The sequence below is a fragment of the Vombatus ursinus genome, unplaced genomic scaffold, assembly GCF_900497805.2.
Source record: "Vombatus ursinus unplaced genomic scaffold, bare-nosed wombat genome assembly UNPS02014809.1, whole genome shotgun sequence".
Lineage (NCBI taxonomy): Eukaryota > Metazoa > Chordata > Mammalia > Diprotodontia > Vombatidae > Vombatus > Vombatus ursinus.
The window spans coordinates 18,986,638-19,009,802 of record NW_020954587.1 but is presented as its reverse complement, the minus strand read 5'-3'; the positions used below and the strand labels follow the sequence as shown (position 1 = coordinate 19,009,802).

Here is a 23,165-nt window from a genome sequence, read left to right as displayed (position 1 = left end):
TTTTATTGATTCACAAACATTTTAGAACTAATTATTCATTCCTTCAGATGCATTTATGTGATTAGCGCATAAACCCACCAATTTCTAGAATTATTAATCTTATATTGGTTAATTCTATTTTTGTACAAACACCTGGACCAATGGCTCATCCCACTGAGGTTTTGTCTTCCCAGTTTCTAATTCATGGTTTTATGAGATCTAGAAATGAATGCCACACATGATATGCACTCCTCACCTTCTCTAAATGCATTCTTGTAAAAATTCAAAGTGGGTGATACCCCCTGTGGGGTGCTGGAAAGTTCCAGGGGAGGCAGTAGTAGCCTCAGGTGCATTTGGGGGGGCATTGAATAAAAATAAGGGGGTAGTGGAAACATAAAGAAGAGAAGATAAAAATTTGAAAAAACATTTGTCCATGTTTTGTCTCTTGTATAATAAAGTCATAGTGATTACATTATTTTCAAAACAAAAATACAAAATGAAAGTTATAATGGATCAATGGTCAAGTCTGCTGACAGGTGTTAACATGCAAGTGCTGGCAGGTGAGCTTGTCCTCACATTGTTGGGAAGTCCAGCATGCATCAGTAGGAATATATGCATTAATGTAATGACTTGTTTACAATATGATATACTAAATGGTTACATGATGTAATATTGTGTCATCAAAATTTCAGTGCAGGAAAAAAACCACAAATTTACAATAAATTATTAAATTTAAGATGGGTCATTTATTTTTTTTTGTTTCCCAGTTTTATTGTTTTTTGCTCTTCATCTTTTTGTTCCCCAAAAATGAATTTGTTGTATTTTTATACCACTTTCATTTTTAAAAATAATTACTCTTGGGGGCAGCTAGATGGTGCAGTGGATAGAGCACCAGCCCTAGAGTCAGGAGGACCTGAGTTCAAATCTGGCCTCAGACCAAATACTTGACACTTACTAGCTGTGTGACCCTGGGCAAGTCAGTTAACCCCAACTGCCTAAAAAAAAAAAAATAATAATTACTCTCTCCTCCCCAGCAAGCTATTCCTTATTACAAAGAATTTTTTAAAAAAGAAAAATAAAAGCAGTTCAGCAAAAACATCCACCACGTCAATGGAATCTGACAAAATATTCAATATTCTACAGTCTTTGCAAAAAAGGGAAGGAAGTACATTTTTTCATCTCATCTCATCTCTAGGTTCCAATTTTGTCATTAAAATTATATAACACTTTCACTTTTTTCCCCCAGTTATATTGTTATGCCATCGTGTACATTACCATTCTAATTCTGCTAACTTCACTCTCCATCAGCTCATATAAGGCATTTCTCTAAGTTCTTCATATTCTTTTTTTTTAATTTTAGACAAATGCTAAAACTTAAATACATAACAAGAAAAGGAAAAGAAATATTATAAACTTAAATATAAAATAAGAAATGACAAAAATGTCATGTTCACAGCAGAGTATAGGTGAAGATTCAACATATATAGCACTAACTTTTCATTTTAAAAAGGCCTATATGTTAAATACTGTGCATTATGTTGAAAGCTGTTCATCTTTTCTTTGCTTCCTTGTAGGTTTTCTTTTGTTCTCTGCTATACACTTTTTACTTTGTTCTTTTTCCCCCCTCTCTTCTCCCTACCCACCACCCCAAGGCTACAATTGAGCATTGGATATATTTATATATAGGTATTAGTATACACATACAGATACATATATACACATACATACATACATACATACACATATAAACATACACTTTCCCTAAGAGATTCTACTCCTAATTTTTGTTTCTATGTTTCTGCATATCTTTTTTTCTATCTCTCCTAACTCCTCTACTTTACTTCTACCTGCTACCTTACCCTCTTATTACTTAACCTACCCTTACTTCAATCCCTCCCTTATCCTCCCATTCCTGTAAATCTAAACCCCCTTTTATATCCCCCTTTTAACCTATTCCCACAGCCTCCCCTCTAAAGATCCCTCCTTTATCCTCTCCCCCCCTCCTTATCCCCTTAGAGTTTTATTTCTTTCTATATTTAGGAGACTTTTATACTCTTCTGAATGGATATGTATTTTCCCCTCTTAAACCCATTCCCAATGAGAGTAGGTTTCCAGAACTAACAGCCCCCACTTACCCATCTAATTCTTCTGTATTAGTTCTTCCTCTTGCATCTGATTTGTAAAAGATAATTACTCTTTTAGCTGTACTTGAATGGTTTCACTTTTTGAAGTCATATCATACATGGGTCTACCCTAATCTTCCTTATGTTACCTAATTACTAGTAACAATCTTAGACATAGGTTTTACATTTTTCATGCATAAAAGGTAAACATTCTATTCTTATTTGGTCCCTTGTAATTGGTCATTGGCATGTACCTTATATTTCTCTTGGCTCTTGTATGTTAAATCTTCTATTGAATTCAGGTTTTGTTTTTTTTTTTTAACAAAGACCTGAAAGTCTATTAATTGATCAAATGTCTATTTTTTTTCCAACCGGAATTATGCTTAGCTTTGCTGGGCATGATATTTTCAGCTGGAAGCCCAGTTCTTTTGTTCTTTGATATACAGTGTTCCTAAGACCTACAACCTTTTAGTGTCCCCACTGCTAGGTCTTGTATGATTCTAATCATGGTATTGCCATATGTTAATTGTTTTTTGTCCTTGATCTGGGAGTTTCAAAATTTGATTATAGTATTCCTGTGAGTTTTCCTCACAGGATCTATTTCAGTTGGTGATCAGTGGATTTTTTCTATTTCTACTTTCCTCTCTTGTTCTAATGCTTCAGGACAATATTCTTCAATTATTTCTTGTATTATTGTGTCAAGATTCTTTTTTAAATCAGAACTTTCAGGTAGTTCAATTATTCTTAGGTTTTCTCTTCTTGATCTGTTCTCTTGATCCTTTGTTTTTCTTATGACACACTTCATACTCTCTTCTATTTGTTTCATTCTTTTTTTCTCCTTTTTTTGGCTAGGCAATAGCGTTAAGTGACTCACACGGCTAGTAAGTCTTATGTGTCTGAAGCTGGATTTGAAATCAGTTCTTCCTGAATCCAAGTCTGGTGCTCTGTTTTTTTCATTCTTTATATTTTGTTGTTGTTTTTGTTTATTTCTTCATCTCTTATAATTTCACTGGCTTCCCCTTGGCCAATTCTGATTTTCAAGGATTCATTCTCTTCCTTAAGATTCTGGATGTCCTTTGGTTGACTTTCTTTTCATAATCTTCTTGTTTTTTCTTGTATTATTCCTATTTTTCTTTTTAATTTTTCCTCAATATCTCTCATTTGATTTTTAAAGTCTTTTTAAAAATTCTTCAATGAGTTCTTTTTGGGCAGGTAACCGTTTGCCATTATTCTTTGGGGTACAAGAGGGTTTCTTTGCTTCAGCATCCTCCTCTGAAGACCAACCCCAGTCTTCTCTATTCTCAGAGTAGCTCTCTATCATTGGATTCTTTCTCCTTTGCCTGTGCATTTTTTTTGGGTAATAATTTAGTTTTTATAATCACCTCTAGTCCTGGGATATGGGGGATGGTGCCTCTAATCCTCTTCAATTCTCCCTTCTGACCTCAAATTCAAACCACGACCTCCAGCCTCCTGTAAGTTCCCACAGCATAGGCATCCCTACCCCACTGCATCTGCACTCACTGGGTGTGTGCTGGTTCCTTCTCACCCCCTCTGCAGCTGGGTCTGGTGTCACTGTCAGCAGAGGTTCCTTCAATGCTCCTCAGGTACTCACTCCTCTTATTGTTCCAGAGTTAAAAGATCCTGTGGCTGGGGCCAAGGCAGCCTCCCAAACCAGCCTCCCAAACCAGCTAACCCCAGGGCTTGCTGCTTATTGTTAAAGTGTACCCTAGCCTGGAGGTGTTTACTCTTCATAGAGAGGAAATCTTATCCAGGATTTTTCTTCAGATCTTTTCCAATTGTCCTAGGAGGATGCCTTTTCTGCCCCTACTCTTAATTGTTTACATGGCTCTATGTTCACCCAGAGGCACTATTTTATCTCTTTTGTGGAGGAAAATCTTGAGAGTCTGAAATTTTCTGACCTACTCTGCCATCTTCCCTAGATGGATCATTTAAAAAAGAATTTTTGTATTTTTTTTGAAACAATGCGAATTTAAAAAAATTAAAGTGTTAAAGAAAGTAGATTTACAGAGTGGTGCTGAGTAATTCTTTTTTTTTTTTTTAAAGGGGGAAGTAGGCCAAATAAGTTTGGGAACTTCTGATGTAAATGCACAAAGGTGAAGGAAGGCAGAATGAGTTTGGCGAACTGTTTGGACCATGTATGGTTTTCTAGTGGTATGGTACTTAACAGCACTTCTGAATGCTTCATGAAACGCATTGAGGGCCGAGTCTAAAATGCAACCTTTTCTTTGATGACACATCTGTTTTTCTTGCTAAAGCCTCTGCTTTAGCTGCATAGAAGACTACTGAATATATGGTGTATTTTGAAGAGTGTAGCCCCAAGGAACAATAATTTGTAATAATATTGTCATGATAGTATAACCTAATACCACAGTATCACTGGGATGTTATCTGAGCTCAGTCTTACTCTTATGGAACTAACTACTCCATTAATATTGTTTTGCCTAAGATAGTTTTTCACTTGGTATATTTGAAAACGTATACAATGGGAATGGGAAATTGCCAATGAAGAATGTGACATTTAAAGCCATTACCAGGGGCAGCTAGGTGGCACAGTGGACAGAACACAGGTCCTGGAGTCAGGAGGCATGAGTTCAAATCTGGCCTCACACACTTATAAGCTGTGTGATCTTGGGCAAGTCACTTAACCCTGTTTTCCTCCAAAAAAAAAGCCCATTGCCACCTGTGAATTTTGAGCAATTACCTTTTCTCTAGAACTGAATGAGCCCAAGTTTTCCATGTCTAGTAATTAACACAAAAGGTTTGAGAATATAGTTGAGAAGGGGAAAAGAATGGAAGGGAAGGAAATTGGAATTTATATAGTACCTACTATGTACCAAGAACTGTGCTAACTACTTTACAAATATTATTTCACTTGATCACATTTGATCAAATATTTTATTCTATGGCTCAGAAGAATATGTTGAATTGTTGATCTCTTTGGAATGCTGCACCTCTAAGAACATTAGCCCTCATGTCATTAGAAAGACATATTTCACCCTAGGAAAAATCTCCATTTATAAAAGATATACTTGTTACATAACAATTTAATTCCCTATATTTGACTCTACTCATGCAATCAGTGATCTCAGACCAGTATTGGTAACTGGGTGGGTAGAGGTGGTGGGGTGGGGTGTGTGCATGGGGCAGAACTTTCTAGTGTTTAGAAATGAGTTCAGATATGATAGTAGTAGCAAGATTTGCCATCCTTTTCTCTTCTGCTTCTAAAAAAAGAATTTTTAAATCTCTGATGTCTAAAGATTTGATTCAAATATACAAGTAACACACCCATTCCTAATTTCATAAATGTTTAAAGGTTATAAACAGATGGTAAGGAAGAAATCTAATCTATCAACAGCCTTCTGAAAAATGCTACAAATCTCCAATAATTACAGAAATATAATTTCAAACAATTTTAAGATTCTCCCCTCAGACTCATCAGATCGGCAAAGATCACAAAAAAGGATCACAAAAAAAAGATTACAGTTGTTAAGGGGATTGATTGGGAGAGAGTTCTGAATTGGTCTAACCATTCTGGAAAGCAATTTGGAACTATAATCCCAAAGTTACTAAACAGTGTGAGGTCAAAGAGAAGTAAAGTACCCATATGTACAAGAGTGTTTATAGAAGTTTTTTTGTTAAATGAAAAAAAGTGAAAACTAAGGATATGCTCATCAATTATGAAATGATTGAACTAAGTTATGGTATATGAATATGTAGAAATTGCACTAAAAGAAGTTTACAAAGCCAGAGGAAAAAGAAGGGACAAGGTCAGAGATATCTGGGTAGACTTGCATGAACTAACCCAGAGTAAAGTGAGTAGAACCAAGAGAACAGGTTATATAATAATAATAAACACATGGTAAAGAAAAACAATTTTGAAAGACTAAGAAATCTAATCAGTACAGTGATTGACTACAATTCCAGAGGACATCAATGATGGAGCATTCTATCCTTCTCTTTATAAAGAAATGATTTATTCAATATGTAGAATAAGATACATTTTGGGAGAGGTTTCCTGTGGGAATTTGTTATTTTTCTTCTTTTTTTTTCCAAGGGGGGAGGGAGTTAAAGAGGGAAAATAATTGAGAAAAAAGTTAAATTTTTAAAAGGCTTATAAACTGTGTTCAATGCAATGAATAGACATAATTCCAGAGGAATGATAAATGAGGCATGCTATGTGCCTCCTGACAGAGATGATGGAATGAAGGTGGATAGACAATGAATGAAGATGGAATGAGACATAGATTTTCAGACACAGTCAATATAGGAATTTGTTTGGCTTAGTTATGTGTGCTAAAAGGATTTTGTTTTTCTAATTTTTCCCCTTGGGGTGAGAGAGGTTGTGAAAGACAGGGAGAATAGCAATAGGGTTGACACAAATATAAAAATAAAAAGAAAAGCTTTGAAGCATTTAAAGAAGGATAGTTTTGAAAGTTACATGTTAAATTTCTTACATATTTAAAAGGAAAAAGAAGCTATACCTAATAGAGATTTTTGTATACAGGAATGCTCATTTAGTTTAAGTCCAGAATTAAAAAAAATTAAAAAGGAGAATGTATGTTGTGTCTAAGACATAAAAGACACTTTATATGACCACTTTAATCTGTAGAAGTCTGAGCTTTAGTAATTACCACTAGGGGGAACTAAAGTCATCGTACTGCTAAATAGGAAGTTTCTTCAGCTGTGCTCCAGTATGTTAAGGATTCCTGTGTTTTCCTGTTTCAGTGACTTCCTTTTGGGTGACCTAAACCTGAAGACTTCTCTTACATCTACCATTTTCAACTCCTAAAACAGCTGCAGCTGTCATTGTTCCTCCTCAAGTCCACCTCCCCTCCTTTCAGCTGAGGATGTTGGCTTATAACTTCACTGAAAAAATTGTAACTCTTCACTGAGAGTTCCCTCTTGTCTCTCCCTCATATCATTCAGATGTCTCCTCCCACTGTCTCCTCCTTCATTACTATTTCTTTCGAAAAAGTGGCCCTACTGGACGAGGCAAACTTCTACGTGCACCCTTTATCCCATCCCTTATAGTCTTCTTAAGAAGATTGCCTATCATCTCCAATCTCTTTCTATCTACTTGCTGCTTCCCTGTTGCCAACAAACACATTTATATTGCCCCCATCCTAAAAAAAAAACCCTCATTTTTTTCTGACCATCCCTGCTACATACCTTCTACCCTCTCCTCTTTTTTGTGGCTAACTTGCTTTAGGAGGCTGTCTATAATTGGTGCCTCTACTTTCTCTCATTCTTTTCTAAACCCTCTGTAGTTTAGCTTCTGACCTTATCATACAATTGAAACTGCTCTCTCCAAAATTACCTAACAGCCTCTTACTTGCTCATCTATTGTTGACTTTTTTTTAATCCTTATCCTTCTTCATCTCTCAGCAACATTTGACAGTCAATCACTCTCCTGGATAGTCTCTCCTCTCTCTAGCTTTTTTTGATACTAGTCTCTCTTGGTTTTCCTCTTCCTCAATTTTCTTTAAAACTCAACTCAAATCCCATTCTTCAAGAGGCCTTTCTGGATGTCTGTTCCCTCCTCCACACATCCCATTGCTGTCCTCTGAGACAGGAACTCATTGGAGGTAACTCCAATTTACACTGCATATATCTTGTAAGTACAGGATTATTTGCATGTTTTTTCCCCATTAGAATATAAGCTCCTTGAGGACAGAGATTATTTTTGCCTTTCTTTATATCTTTATCACTTAGCAGTTTCCAAGCTTAGCTTAGACTGGCACACAGTGAGCATTTAAAAAATGATAAAGATGATGATGAACTATGACCTTCATGATGGTATGTGATGTTGCATGTTGGTCTCTACTTGAAATTTCCTTGCTCCAGACTGTATATAAAATTCTTACAGTTCAATGCTATTTCAGTGCTTTTGTTCTACTCTTTTCTCCTTGGAACATCACTTAATTTCATTCAGTAATTCATTCACCAAAAATTTAAGCACCTACCTCATGCAAAATTTATCTTGTCCGGTGCTTGTTTATCCTTCAAAGACCAGATCAAATATCACCTTCACTCTGTTCCCCCCTTCGTCAGGGGTTCTTAACCTGGGGTCTATGGAATGGAGTCCATGGATAGATTTCAGAGGGCCCATAGATTCGGTGGAAAGAATTACATCTTTATTTCAATATGTTTCCTTTATAATATTGTGTATTTTATTTTATGCATTTCTGGGAAGGGTTCAATAATGCCAGAGCAGTCCATGATACAGAAAAAGTTAAGAACTCCTAACTCCCTGGAAATGATTTTCCTCTCTTCTGAGCCTGTATAACACCTTGCGCCTTTTTTACTGAACTTCAACATCTTGCCTAATATTATAACTATTTGTATAAGGCATAAAATAAACAGGTAGTGCAATGTATAGGCAATTGGATTTGGAGTCAGGAAGATATGAGTTCAAATCTGACCTTAGATATTTAGTGGCTGTGTGACCCTAGGCAAGTAAGTTAACCTTGAACTGCATCAGTTTTCTCTTCTACAAAATGGGGATATTAATATTACCTACCTCCTGGGGTTGTTAGAATAAAATTAATCTTTATAGAGTTTTGTAAGCCTTGAAATGCTGTATAAATGCTAGCTACTAAAAAGCCTTTCACTATACTATAATCTCCATATGGCCAGTGCCTTTGAGTTATATTTCTTTGTATAAGTGTTCAAAGCCTAGCACTATGCTGGGCATTTAGTATTTCTTTAGAAGATTCATTAAATTGAATTGTAAAGAGGGTACAGTGAAATCAGTTACCTCTGAAGGTGTTTTTTTTTCTGAAGTGATTTCTAGCCTAAGGCAAGAGAGAGAGACTAGTTGACTTCTTTAGATCTTTTGAGTCCAAGTAATTGTCCAACATTGTAGTTTATACATACTGTACAATCCTTGAGTATTTAAAGACTACTTAATTTTTTATCTTATTTCATTACTTTGACGAACCTTTGATTTCATCAGTGGGGGCATGCTCCATTTCCAAGGCAGGTTATGATACCTTATGTTTTATCATTGTGTGTGATTCTTGTCCATATTGACCCATAAATATTCTAGCTTTTTGTGCTACCTTTGTTGATTGCCAACCAACCTCAGTTGGGGGCAGCTAGGTGGTGCAGTTCAAGACACTTACTGTGTGACACTAGACAAGTCATTTACCTGGTTTGCCTCAGTTTCATTATCTGTAAATTGAGCTGGAGTAGGAAATAGCAAACTACTCCAGTATCTGTGCCAATAAATCCCCCAAAAGGACCTCAGTATGAACATAACAATAACTACAGCAGTAACAGTAAGGATTATACTTATATATTACTTCAAGATTTACAAAACTCTTTTCTCCAAACATCCTGTGAAAAATTGTGGTGCAATGGAAAGAGCATTAAACTTGAATTCATAAAACTTGAGTTTAGAGCGCATTCTGTGACTTGCTCCCTGTGTGACCTTGGGCAATCTTTTTGTTGGACTCCAAAACACCTAAGGTCTAAGGACTCTAGATCTATTACCTAATATTCTTCAGTTCTATGCAACAACCAGTCACATGATGTCATCTTGTTCCAAGATAGTGTGATGTTCTGTTCAAAAAACCATGGACATTATTTTTGTATGATGCATGCTAACTTTGAAATCTTACAACCAAGAAGGGAGAGGTTTTTTAAAAGTTAAACCTGATGTTTGGAACAGGGAAGAACAATTAGGAAATCAAAAAAATAATGAATTCTGTTTATACTTCTTCAAGAGAGGATGCCCCAGAGAAAGTAGAGCAAAACATGATGGGCTACAACAGAAAGACCTAGAAATAGAAAAGAGAAAGCCTTATGATGAAGGATAGATCTTCAGACACCCTAAAAAATGTTGGGAGTCTTTAATGTGTATGAAGAGGCCAGTTAGAGAATGAAATTGCCTCCAGGGCATAGGCTACATTCATACATTGTTTCTAGTCACTTACCCATAGGTTTCCAAAAGAGCAAGGTGTAATGGCTTACTGTGGGTTAGCTGACTTCTTGTTCAGTAGGGGAGGCAAGACTCTTTCTGTCTCCTGCCTGGAGGTGAAAAATAACCTCAAAGTTGAGGCTATCAGAGAGTCAAAAGTGGGATAGGTCCTAAATTAAAGTTACTTAGAGTGTTTGCTCTAGATGAAAGAGAGCTAGCACCCCAGCTGAAAAAAGCACGCTAACACTCACAACCTGCCCAGTCTAGCTCGGCTACAGCTGACCAGTAGCACAGCGACCTCTCTGGTTCCAAACAGCAGCCATTATCTAGTGGCAGTGTGTCCTACCCAGCCAGGAACACCAGCAGCAGGGCCTGGTAGAGAGCAGCACAGTAACCTGCTCCATCCAGCCAAGCATCGGATTGCCCCTCCTTCAAGCACTCTGCAACTTAGTCCAGCTGAGTTGCTCCTATGGAAATTCTGCCCCCTGAGAAGAGCCTAGTTGAGCAACTCTTTCATATACAGGGTGCTTTGAAGGGAAAGGAATGGTAGTTCCAGACTTTTCAGATGCCTTGGCCACATGTGTTACAGGCATGCCTCCCTAACATTGTATTTTAAATTCATGATATTTCTTAACCCCTTTAGTCACAATAGATGCATTTGTAGGAGAGTGCACTTCTAATGTTGGGCGAAATGTTTTGAAATTGCTGTACAGTTCTTTCTAAGCCATTTGAATAAACACCTTTGTTAAAGAACTGAATTTATTGGCTAATTGTTGAAGGTAAACATTTCTGTGAGGACTGTGGAAGAAATGAATAAAACCTGTGTGATGTTGGTGTTTTGGTTTTTTTTTTTGAAACATCTCCCCTGAAAAAAAAGTAACCTTAGAAGTCAAAGAAATAGAGGCACAACCTAGATTTGTACTTTATTCTATCTTGAAGGAGGCCTCCATTATCTTAGAGACCTCCAGCCCCACCAGCATATTCTGACAGGATTAACTGCAGAGAAAACATTCTCACTAGAACAAACCTGATCTTTGGCAACTCTTGAGCACCCAAAGGTTAAGCCATTGTCTCCAAAATTACCTATCCTTATTATTTAACCTCCTAAGTAAAGAAAGTGATTGAGCAACCTCACGGGATAGACTCCTTTAGCCTCCAGTAATTTTACCCCAAGGCTGTAAAATCACATGAGCTATCTTCTTGTTATCTACCTGGTAACTGCCAATCAGTTTATCCTCATGAAACCTTCTTGCCTCTTGATTTCTTTAACTCCAGGGGCACCAAGATGGGAGGAATTACTCTCTGAGAGGATCTTTGGACCTCTAGGTTGGTGAATTCCCAGGACACACGAGCTACTTTTAAAATGAAAACCACCTGCATGCTTACCCCCTCGAACCCTGAAAGTAGAAAGTGGCAGTCAATCCTCTGGGGATCTAATCTGCCAATGCTGGAGTGAGTTGATCCATTGAGTTCCAATGGAGACATTATATTCCTAATGTGAAGGACAATCATGTTGGTTCAGTAAAGATTGTATGCCTTTATTATGAGTGCCAATATGGATGAATATTGACTGAACCCTATTGGAAAGTATAAAATGTGTACAATTCATAATTCCATAATTCAAATACATTTTTGCTTTACTTGCAGATTTAATGAAAGCTTTCTTAAAACAGATAATTAATATTAATAGAAGTATAAACAGGATTCAAGACTGAACCCTATTAGAGAGTATGTTATTCTATACTTATATATGTTATACTTATATGTTATACTATAAGAGTAGAATTCATACTTAAAAAATTCAAATACATTTTGCTTACTTATGCATTTATAGCTTTAATGAAAGCCTACTTAAAATCGAAACAATATTATCACTATTTAATTTTATAATTTTTCTTTCTTACTGAGGACATTAGCCAATATTCAGTTTCATATATGCATTCCTGTTCAATGATGTTTCTTGAGAGTTCAGTGGTTAGGTTTGGGAGGGAGACAGTAGGCTACAGCTATTCTTCCATTCTCTTTGAGTAATTTGAGACAGCTATGGCACACTAAGGGGATTGTAAATATCTTTCAAAGAAAATTTAAGATTGAATTTGCCGAAGCAATTTATCTGGTTTCCTTTAAAAGATTTAACTTCTTCATAGGTCAATAATAAATCAACTAGCAACAGTTTCTAGGAAATATCTGAGAGCAGAATTTTTTGATATTTTCAAGATGACAGATTTACTTTTTGTAGGGGGAGATGATGAAATAATTTCAACTTCAAGATACATTAGTACTATTTATTTTAAAGCAATGTTTGCTTTTGTCCTCTGGTAGGTAGATGTTAGGTCCTAGGATTGTTTCTTTAAGAAAAGTATTATAAAGACTAAAAAAATTATTAGTGTTCAAGTTCAGATTTCTATGCCCAGTTTGCACTTAAATCTTGAGTTTTCTTAGGAACTAATCATGTCTGCCCATCTTAAAGAATGAACACAGATACCTCAAAAGTTCAAGAATGTAAAGAACCTTCTTACCTGTTGCCTCCACCATTCCTTCTAGGATCACAACAATTTCTAGTTCCTCTTTGGGCAGCTGGGCTTTGGAGATCTCCCAAAAAGGACTCTGTTGATTAATTTCATGGCTAATGATCAACGGTGACACGAGAAACAGACGATCATCCCCTGTGTAATACCCCACATTGATATCTGTCTGGTTCAGTGGTATGAACTCTCCTTCTGTGGTCTGTTTAGATTTGATCAACTTGGCTCTAATTGAGGCCTCAACGATGTGGGAATTCCTAAGGTCCCCCACCCGGAACATCAGGCATAGCTTCCCATCCCGCATGGAGATAACCGCATGAGTAGAAAATACCAGGGTCTCTGCCCTCTTCTTAGGCTGCGATATTTTTACAAACATGCAGCCTACCATGAATGCATTGACTATAGACCCCAACACAGACTGGACTAAAAGGAGGATAATTCCTTCAGGACACTTGTCTGTGATGACTCGGTAGCCATAACCAATGGTAGTTTCTGTCTCTATTGAGAATAAAAAAGCTGAGACAAACCCATTGAGGTTAGTGACACATGGAGTCCATGTGGGGTCCTCTATATGGTCCATATCTCCTCGGATATAAGCTATAAGCCACCAGATCATGCCGAAGAAGAGCCATGTCACTGTGTAAACCATAACAAAGATCAACAGGTTGAACCTCCATTTCAGATCAACTAAGGTTGTGAAGATATCAGTCAGGTAACGGTAGGTCTCCCTCACATTGCCGTGGTGAACATTGCACTTTCCATCTTTCCTCACGTACCTCTGGATTTTTCTCTTAGCTCGGTCTCTGCTGATGTGTTTTGGTAGATCATCTCTGGCTTGCTTAGGCAATTTTGGCTGGTGAATGGTTACTGGGCTTTCTACATCCTGTTCCATTGAGTCTCCCTCTAGGACATTAGCTGGGATTTGGAGAGAAGAAAAGAAAAACTGCTGGTTGGTTGTTTTTGGATATTGAATTAATTTTGCAGTGACCTCAAATGCTATTTACATAGTTACTAATCTAATAAAATGTAGTATTCTTAGATTAAGTTTGCCACAGGGATTGAGGTGGTTTAGCTTTAGATTAAATTTGCCCCAGGAATTGGGGTGGTTTTAGTTTTTAAGTTTTCCCCCGGGGTGGTGAAGGAAGATGGGTTGCAGTAGTAGCAAGATATTGGTGGATTCCCCTTTGAATAGACTTTTGGTAGCATGGGACCAGGGGATGCTTCTGATAATTGGAATGACTAAACAGTATCCTAGTGATTTCTGTGGCATCTGACATAAATCTGCAATGGATTCAAGTGGTAATTTGACCCTTTTCATTATTGCAAACTGAAAAAAAAATAAGGCTAGACATTTAAAAATCTTATTCTGGTCAGATGAACTTTTGGTTTTGCTGGGCAGCTTTAAGTGATGGTTTTGGCCCACCTCACCCTAAAGGGGTTTCTTCTTTGTGTCCTGTCCTTCTTGCTCCGCTTCTGTTACCTTGAATGATTTGTAAGAAGAAAGTGCAGCCCATCAGAAAAACTTCTAAAAAGCTGCAGCCAAAAAGTTTAGTAGTCTAGGAAGATGAATGAAATTTCATACTTGAAGTAATTATCCCAGTAAACAAGACTAACTCTCCCTTTAGGCTTGCAGTGGAAGATGAGGTTAAAACGACTGCTAAAACATCTCAGTAGATTAAGGAGAATTGGAGATTAATTATTAGGGAGTCTGGAGATTAAATTTATTAAGATTGTAGGGGAGAACTGCTGGGACTTTGAGTTGATTCCAGTAACTCATCCCCTTCTGAAATATTTTAGTGAGTTTTAGGTATAAGAATTAAATTCTGTAAAAGTTTTAGGGTAAATAGCACTTAGATTATTCCCCCTACCCCAACTGGTAGAGTTATTATTTTAATGTAATGAAGGAAGGTAGCTATTTTGAAAGTGATCCTAGAGTGAAGAAAAAAAAATATATAGGTATGTGGTTTGCATTTATAATTGCCTCTTGTTAGTCCTTTCTTGACCATTAAAAGATAAAAGATTGTTTAAATTAGGGACCCCCTGAGCCCTATCAACCCCAGCTCAGAGACTCTCCCCCTCTGACCCTGTTAACCCCTCTCATCTCAGATCACATCCCCAAATAAAGGTTTTGAACAACAAGAACTTTTGTTGGAAAAATGCAAGGAAACCTGAGTTACATTCTAGTCTCAGAAAATTAATTAGCTGTGTGATCTTAAGCAAGTTATCTTATCTCTGTTTACCTGAGTTTCCTGATCTGTAAAGAGAAAAATAATAATGGGTACCAGGGTTGTTGTGAGGGTCAAAATGGCATAATGATTGTGAAGTGCTTAGCACAGTGACTTGTATATGGTAAGCACTATTTAAATGTTGATTATTGTTATTATTTCTTTAATTGACTGTAATTGTATACTGGGTTTTAGATGTGGTTACTATAAAATACCAAAGATAATAAGATTAAATTTCTATGTAGGATAATTTGGAAATGCATTCTGCTGAATTGATGTCATCTGACTGGTAATAAGTTTTGTTTCAGGTTTTAAATATATGCTATTATGTATATTATTATTATTGTATTATTTTACAATATTATTGTATTTCTAAATTTTCTTATACTGTGAAATTTGAGACATCATTGTATCAGAAATGTTGTTAGACAAATAACTTATTTTTTTTTATCTGGATGCTGTTAGATTATGAATTGAACTTTTAAAAGAATGTGATAAAAAGATATTTGAAAACTGTTAAATATTTAATGGGGTATATTTTATTTTAAAACATCATCATCATCATAAGTTTACAATAATAGAGAGTGAGTTTTCATTTGAATAACTTTGGCTATCACATAAAAATTAGGAAAATATATAGGATGGTTTAAAGATATAACTTCAATATATTAATATGAGTCAATTATCAAGTATATTTGTAACCTCAGAATGTGGTTAGTTTTAATTTATAGGTAAAGGATAAAGAAAATTTAACTGTTAGGCAAGCATGGGATTAATAATATTCAAACCCTAAATAGTGATTAGTGAGATTTTGCCATGTGAGATAAAAACTTTTGGGACTATAATTTACTATTGTTCTGAGTTTTGATTATAGGGATGGTTGTCTGAATTGTCATGGAGTCAATAGTAGAAAATGGCATGAGCTATTTGCAGTCTGAGAACACTCCCTGATGAATCAGAAGTGGGAAATTGAGGGAATTTAGGGGACTGGAGTAGCAAGAAGTGGTGGAAATTGAGGGAACTACACTGACTCCATCTTGTAACTCAGTTCTGGATCTAGCTCAATACCCTTTCTATTATTATGGGTCTAGTCCAATTTCTGTCTCTTGAGAAAACTTTGTTCAATTGTGGGAATTGAGAGAAAACTTTATTCCATTGTTTCAACCTAGCCCTGCAAGGTTGGGAAGCTGGACCACCTCTACCTGCTATTTAGTGACCCTTAACTAAAGACCTAGGTTATGCTCTATATTATGGACTCCGTCTTCATACCCCATAGTTTCATCCTGAAGCCTCACTGCATGTAATTCACACATTGGAAGTACTCTTCCCCTCTTCGGCCTCTCCCTTTGATTAGAAGGCTCCTCCCAGAACCTTCATTTGAGGAGGGCTCCCAGGCCAGCCTCGTCCCATTGCTCTTCAGGCTGCACTGAGGACTTTTATCATGCTTCCTTCTTTCAGCTTCCTCCTATGTGTTGTCTTCCTCCATTAGAACGTAAGCTTCTCGAGGGCATGGATGGTTTTTCTTTCTATTTGTATTTACATTCACAATGCTTAGCAACATGCCTAGCACATTGTAATGCTTAATAAATGTTTTTGACTGGTGCCTGTACCATAACTAGATATGGCTCTAGATGTCAACTCTTGGGACCAGTAATTGGGCCCCTTGAAGAGAAATAAAAGATAATGGAAGGTATTTACTTATGAATTGAAGCCACCTATCATTTCTTATTCTGTGGGTTCATATATATACCTGTGTATCCATTACTTATGTTTACCAGGGACTTGAATTTGCATGTCTGAATAAGAATATAAATACAGGGAAACACTGTTAAATGATAAACTCCTTGAGGACAAGGACCATGTGTCCTTATGACTTTGTATCTTTCTACCTTACTTCTCTGAATACTGTGGGCATGCAATAAATATTGTTTGCTTAGAAAATTAATTGATGGATTAAGACAACAAGAAAAGGACAGTTGGTGGGTAAGATGCAAATCCATTACTATCAGATTCTGGTGATTTTTCATACTTTAAAGATAACTTCAATACTTGATCTATGATGTTGGCATGTCCTCAACATGTACTTATCACAATCCCTCCATACTTTTTTAGATTATTTTTGTATAATAATTAAAAACAAAGGTGGCCAGAGTTTTGTTTATAATATCATAATTTCAGAAATAGAGGGAGCTTAGAGGTCATCTAGCTCAATGCCATTCATTTTGCACTTGAGCAGACTAAGGCTCAGAGAGAGTAAATGATTTGCTCAAAACCGCATTGATAGTAAGCAACAGAGCCGAGATTGCACTCAGGTTATTTGATTATAAACACAGCATTTTCCCACCACATCATCTTTCTGATGAGGTTCTCCAGTTTTAGGATGATTCCTGGATCATAGATATGCATTGAGAGTCCTACGCTCAAGGTCCTTCTAAATTGTAGGACCTGACAGACTTTACACTAAACTAGGGTAGCCTTTGAGAACCCAGGGTCATCTCTATGAGATGCTGAAGAAGCAATCTTGAAATCTTTAGAAACACAGCACCTGCTGCTGAAACTGCTTTTCTTTTCTTTTGGTTTTGCATGTATCTATAAGCTACCAGACAGCTTTCCTAAAGCAGGAAAGTCGGTTAGGAAGGCTAATGAATGGCAAAAAATGCTCTTGGGTATAAGGTAGAGGGGGTTCCTGGTAGGAGCAAGTGTTGGCACAATTGGGACAATTCAGCTAATGACTGGCAAGAGATAGTGAAGAATTTCAAATCTGAAATAATTTAGTGTCATAGGGTGTTAGAGCTAGATGGAAACTAGGAGATCACCTAGTCTACTCCTTCATTTTACAGCTGAGGAAACAGACCCTGAGAATTGAAATGATTTGATAATTTCATGTAACTAGGAATTATCAGATGTAAGACTTGATTTCAGGTCTTCTGACCCTTGGTTCTTCACATGCTCTATAGTTCAGCCAAATTGGCCTTCATACTGTTATTCATCCACAACACCCTATCTTTGCTGTTGCCTTGGCAATATGGATGTACCCCATGCCTAGAACATACTCCATTTTCATTTTTGCCTTTTTGAGTCTCGTTTCCTTTAAAACTCAGTTCAAATGCCACCTTTGATATGAAGCCTTTGCTGATACACCTAGCAGCTATTACCTCCCTATCCCCAATTATCTTCTATTTGTTTTCTATGTAGTATGATGGAAAGATTGTCTTCACGCAGGAGAGGCCTGAGTTTAAGTTCAGATTCTGACACTTGGTTGTATGACCCTGGACAAGTAACAACTGTTCAGTAACTCAAGTAACTACTTCTCTTAGACGTAGCTCTCTAAGAATATTAATTTCAAAAATAAGTGCCAACTTGCATTGGTAGAGGAAATTTCCTGATCTTATAGCTTCTAATACAAAAAACCTCCCCAAAATCCAAAAAACAAAAACAAAAAAAATTATAGGCCCAGTCATTATTCCCGTATTTTGTTCATACAATTTGTATCATTTTCTGCCTAACACAAAGTAAGCTTTTTGCAACACGGACCATTTAATTTTGCATTTGTATCCCTAGTACCTGTCTAATTCCCATTATATAGGATGAATTTCACAAGTGCTTGTTTTTTTTTTTTTGTAATTGAGTTCGTCTTTTCAAGATGAAGCCTCTCCATTCTGAAATCCAGTTACCAAAGGTGGAGGTATCTAGGGAAGTGGTCTACAGATCAGTCCTTGATCTATGCCAACAGTTTCCCCCTCTTTTTAAATTAAAGAAAAACCTTTTGTAGATATATTTTATTTATATATTATTTATATACATATTTATATTATATATTATATTTTTTGTATATCTATTTTACTTTATTATTTTAATTTCCAAATATATTTCTTCATATTGATTCTTTTTCATATGTAGTAATATTGTGTAGTAATTATATTCATATATCATGATTAGATTAGCCTTCTTCCATTTGATGGGCATCTACTTTGTTTTCAATTCCTTACTACCACAAAAAATGTTGCTATGAATATTCTGGTGTATAAGGAACCTTACTTTTTGTCTTTGACCTCCTTGTTGTACATGAAAAATTTTAAGTCACTTTTTAAAGCATCATTCCAAATTATTTTTTGGAATTATTAGATCAATTCATAACATCACCAAGAATGTATTAGTGTGTCTATCTTTTTACAGTCCTCCCAACATTGACTGCTTTCAGCTTTTGTCATCTTTGCCAATTTACTGAATGTGACATGAAACCTCAGTGTTATTTTGATTTGTATTTCTCTTATTATTAGTGATTTGAAGTTATGTTTCACATCATTATTAACAGTTTGAAGTTATCCTTTTTGTAATTGGTTCTCACCACTCGTCCATAGACCCATTTAAGAGATATTCATGCAAATATTATTTCCTAAACAAAATATTGATTTTGTTTGTGTAAAGCTTATAAATTTAATATAAACAAAATTACCATATCTTTTGTGATTGCATTAATCACTTGTTTGGTGAAGAGTTCTCCCCTTAACCATATCTGTAAAAGGGTATCTTGATAATATTCTCTTTTAATTTTTTATGATGTGTCCTTGAATATTCAGATTTATTCAATTTGTGCATACCATAGCATATAGTATAAAATTTTGATATAACCCAAATTTCTGCAAATTGCTTTCTAGTTTAATTGGCCAGTTCTCTCTAGCAGTTCTTTCTCAAGTAATTTAAGCTCCTATGTTTACTGATACTGAGTTATTGAGTTTAGTTGTTTCTTATTCATTCTTATGTGGCTTATTCTACTAATCTTATTTTTATTTGTTAAACAATATCAAATCACCTTTAGGACTATAGCTTCACAATTTAGTGCCAGCAGATGTCATTCTCCCTACATTCTTATTTTTGTTTCATTATTTATGTTGGGACTTTAGACCTTTTTCCCCCTCCAAATAATTTGTTATTATTTTATCTAGCTCTATAAAGTATTTCTTTGGTAATTAGTATAGTTTGTTGAGTCATTTCAGTTGTGTTTGACTCTTTGTGACCCTATTTGGAATTTTCTTGACAAAGATACTAGAGTGATTTGCCATTTCCTTCTCCAGCTCATTTTACAGATGAGGATTTTAAGGCAAACCTGGTTAACTGAATTGCTGTGGGTCACACAGCTAGTGACTGTCTGAGGCCAGATTTAAACTCAGGAACATGAGTCTGCCTCACTCCAGAGAGAGCACAGTATTCACTGTGCCATCTAGCAACCTCAGTTAGTGTAGCACTAATCTGTATTTTGGTATTTTTTCAACATTTTTATCAATGGCTTGGATAAAGGGATATATTGTATATTCATCAAATTTTCAGATGCCTGAAAGCTATTTCATTTGTCTGACACTAAGCATTCAAAAACAAATATCTTTGCAGACTAAAATGTGAGACAGTCTAATAAAATTACAATTAATAGAGAAAATTTAAAATCTTACACTTGTAGACAAAAAATAACTTAAAGAACATAACAAAATGTAACTAAAATAACAACAAACATAACAGAACAAGATGGAGGAGTTGTGGCTAGAAAACAATTTGTCTGAAAAAGATCTACTAGTTTTAGTATAATGTAAAGTCAGTTTCAGTCAACAATAGGATGTGGCAGCCAGAAAAAAAAAAAAACTTAGGTTCCTTTTAGAGAGTCATGAAGTAAGGAGTCAAGATGGTAGAGAATGTATTCATAGCTCAGCTCTTCCATCACACCTCCTCCACAAAGATCTAGAAAATGTATCCAGACTGAATCCTGATAAGAAAAAGGTATAAGTGAGTTGTCTTTCCAGGCCAGGTTGGAACTGAGAGATGTAGAAATTTATAGATACTGGGGACAGGATCTGGCCAATAGTGAGCTGCCCAGATTATTTCAGTGCCCAAGTCCTGAAAGAAGACTGAGTCTGTGCACTGTGGCAGGAAGCTCTCGTGTAGAAAAAGGTCTTGGGGGCCCCTGAACTAGTGCAGGGTATGGGAACAAGTGCCATCTGGCAGTTCTGTTGCTCGCTATCTATTTCTGTGACACAGATCCAGGGCAAATTGAAGATTAAACCTTTGTCTAGGGGTGGTGGAGATGAGCAGTCAGGCCACCGCTACAGGTTCAGAAGCAAACAGTAGCTATGAGGCTCTGACCCCCCAGCAGAGCAGAGACTCAGTTCTAGACTCCAGCCAGGTTGAAGTCCATAGTGATTTCAAGAAAGGGATTTCAGACCAAAGTTGAGTCTACAGTTCTGTAACTCTGAGCATAAAGAGCCTCACAGTGGGCTGATAGTGGTGGAGTCTAATAGCAGTCTAGTGGGACTTCTAAGCAGGAAAAACCAGATGGATATTTTGCTCAGACCCACATTTCTCACTGAGGAACTTGAAGAGCTGAACCCAGAAGGGCAGTCAACTGATTTTGCCTTAGATCGTGTCACTTTCATAACACTGAACACTCACAGGTCTTCAGCCTAAGCTGTTCATGAGTTCATGGAATGACATGACCTTTAATACTCCAAGAAAGTTGTAGAAAGAATCCAAGGGAAAAAAAGTGCAGCTTAGACATTCCTCCCAGAAGTGTGCAGACCCTGATCCTAACACAAAATCCAAAGTTAGTAAATAGGCTGGAATAATGAGCAAGCAAATAACAGAACAGAATCAGTGTTAGTGCCTTGAGACTTGAGTTAGAATCTATACTTGTTATTTCAAATTTTGAACTTAATCTGAATTTTTTATTTTAGAAACCTTCTGTTTTTAAGAATATTTTTCAATATACTATATTCTCCTCTATGGTCTATGATACAGCCAAATTGACCTAATAGCAGTTCCTGATACATGACATTTTATCTACTACCTCTGTGCCTTTGCACTGTCCCATGCCTGAGACCCACTCTCACGCTTCAACCTCATAGTATCTCAATTTATTTCAAAGCCCTGTACAAACATAATTTTCTATATGAGGCTTTTCCTGATCCCTTCCGCTGCCAGTACACCCCTTCTACAAAACCACAGAAAACTACTTACTTTGTATATATTTTGTATTTAATTATAGGCTTGTATGTTGTTCCCCTTGGTAGTGAGCAGGAACTTTTCAATTTTGTCTTCATATCTCCAAAGTCTAGCACATGATGTGCTTTTTTGATGGAGTGGATGGTTGACCTCACTAAGATGTGAAGACCTCAGCCCTGGACTTCCCTGAACAAAAAGCTCATAAATACTTGCTGATTGATTGAATAGGCCTTAGTTTCCTCATCTGTAAAGTGAGGGGATTTAACTAAAGGACTTCTAAGGTCCCCTTAAGCTCTAAATCTATGATCTTATGAGCCTATGATTTTAGAGCTAATAGAACTTTAGTAGCTGTTACTGATAAAGAGTGAATATAGACCACCATGGAAATCCTTTGATTGTACTTCTGATTACAGCTTTATTATAAGTAAGGTGGAGGTAGTGACATTAATCAGTGTTGAAGTCTCATTACTCACAATATTTTGAATTTTGAACATAATCTGAATTTTTTTGGGTTAGAAATCTGTTTTTAAAAAAATGTTCAACACAGATGAGAAATTTGGTCCTTATTGAACCTGATTTTTAGGGAGTTTAACGTATAAAAATGTACTAAAATGTCTTGATATGCATTAAATGTAGAGTGAATATGATAATTTCCAATGGTATCATGTCTCATGTATTAAGTCAGGTGCAAAGGTGTTTAGTTTCAACCTTTACAATATCTTGTATCTGCCCTCTTCCCATCACTCACAAGTGTATCACCTTGGTTCAAATCCTTATCATTTCTGGACTATTGCAGGAGCTTCCTAATATGTTCTTCTGTCTCAAGTCTCTCCCTTCTTCAATCTATCCTACCACCAAAATGATTTTCCATTAGCAAAGTTCTATCTATGTAACTCCCCTACTCAACAAAATGTAGGGACTTTGAGATAAGATACTGTTTGTCCTGTAAAGTCCTTCACAGCCTGGTGTCAACTGACCTTTCCAACTTTGTTATATATTATTCCAACACTCTACTGACTGTAGAGAAGCTTTGTACTAGACTGAAGGATGAGAAAAGAGGGAGGGAGCAAGGCAGAGAGTAAAGCAGCAGTAGTCAGGAGCAGAGTGGCAGCAGTGCTAGTTATGGTGTCATGATCTCCCATACACAAGGAGGAGGAGGGAGAGGAAGGGAGTGGTGGTGAGAAATATATAGCTACTGTGATATATAGCCTTTGGGGCTAAACCTCTGATCACATGGAGATGCCTGTGTGAAGGATGGCTCAACTATTCTGTCTCTGACAAATGTAAGGAAGTTCCAGAAAAGATTGTTTAACCTCTATCCTTCCCATGCTTGATTTTCACCTGACTTTTTATATGCTTTGTTTCTCTGCATTTCCTTAAATTA

The 23,165-nt window shown here is 36.4% G+C and overlaps 1 protein-coding gene across 1 annotated transcript in view; it reads right to left on the bottom strand.

Moving 5' to 3' along the window:
• Window positions 1-19,008, bottom strand: part of KCNJ6 (potassium voltage-gated channel subfamily J member 6) — an 88,960-nt gene extending 69,952 nt beyond the window's left edge. The window contains exons 1-2 of the mRNA XM_027875638.1: window positions 18,990-19,008; window positions 12,564-13,484 (exon numbers count right to left, since the gene is read on the bottom strand). Coding sequence (XP_027731439.1) covers window positions 12,564-13,484; window positions 18,990-19,005 — 937 coding nt within the window. The 5' untranslated portion in view covers window positions 19,006-19,008. The remainder of the gene's footprint in view (window positions 1-12,563; window positions 13,485-18,989) is intronic.
• Window positions 19,009-23,165: the final 4,157 nt, after the last annotated feature.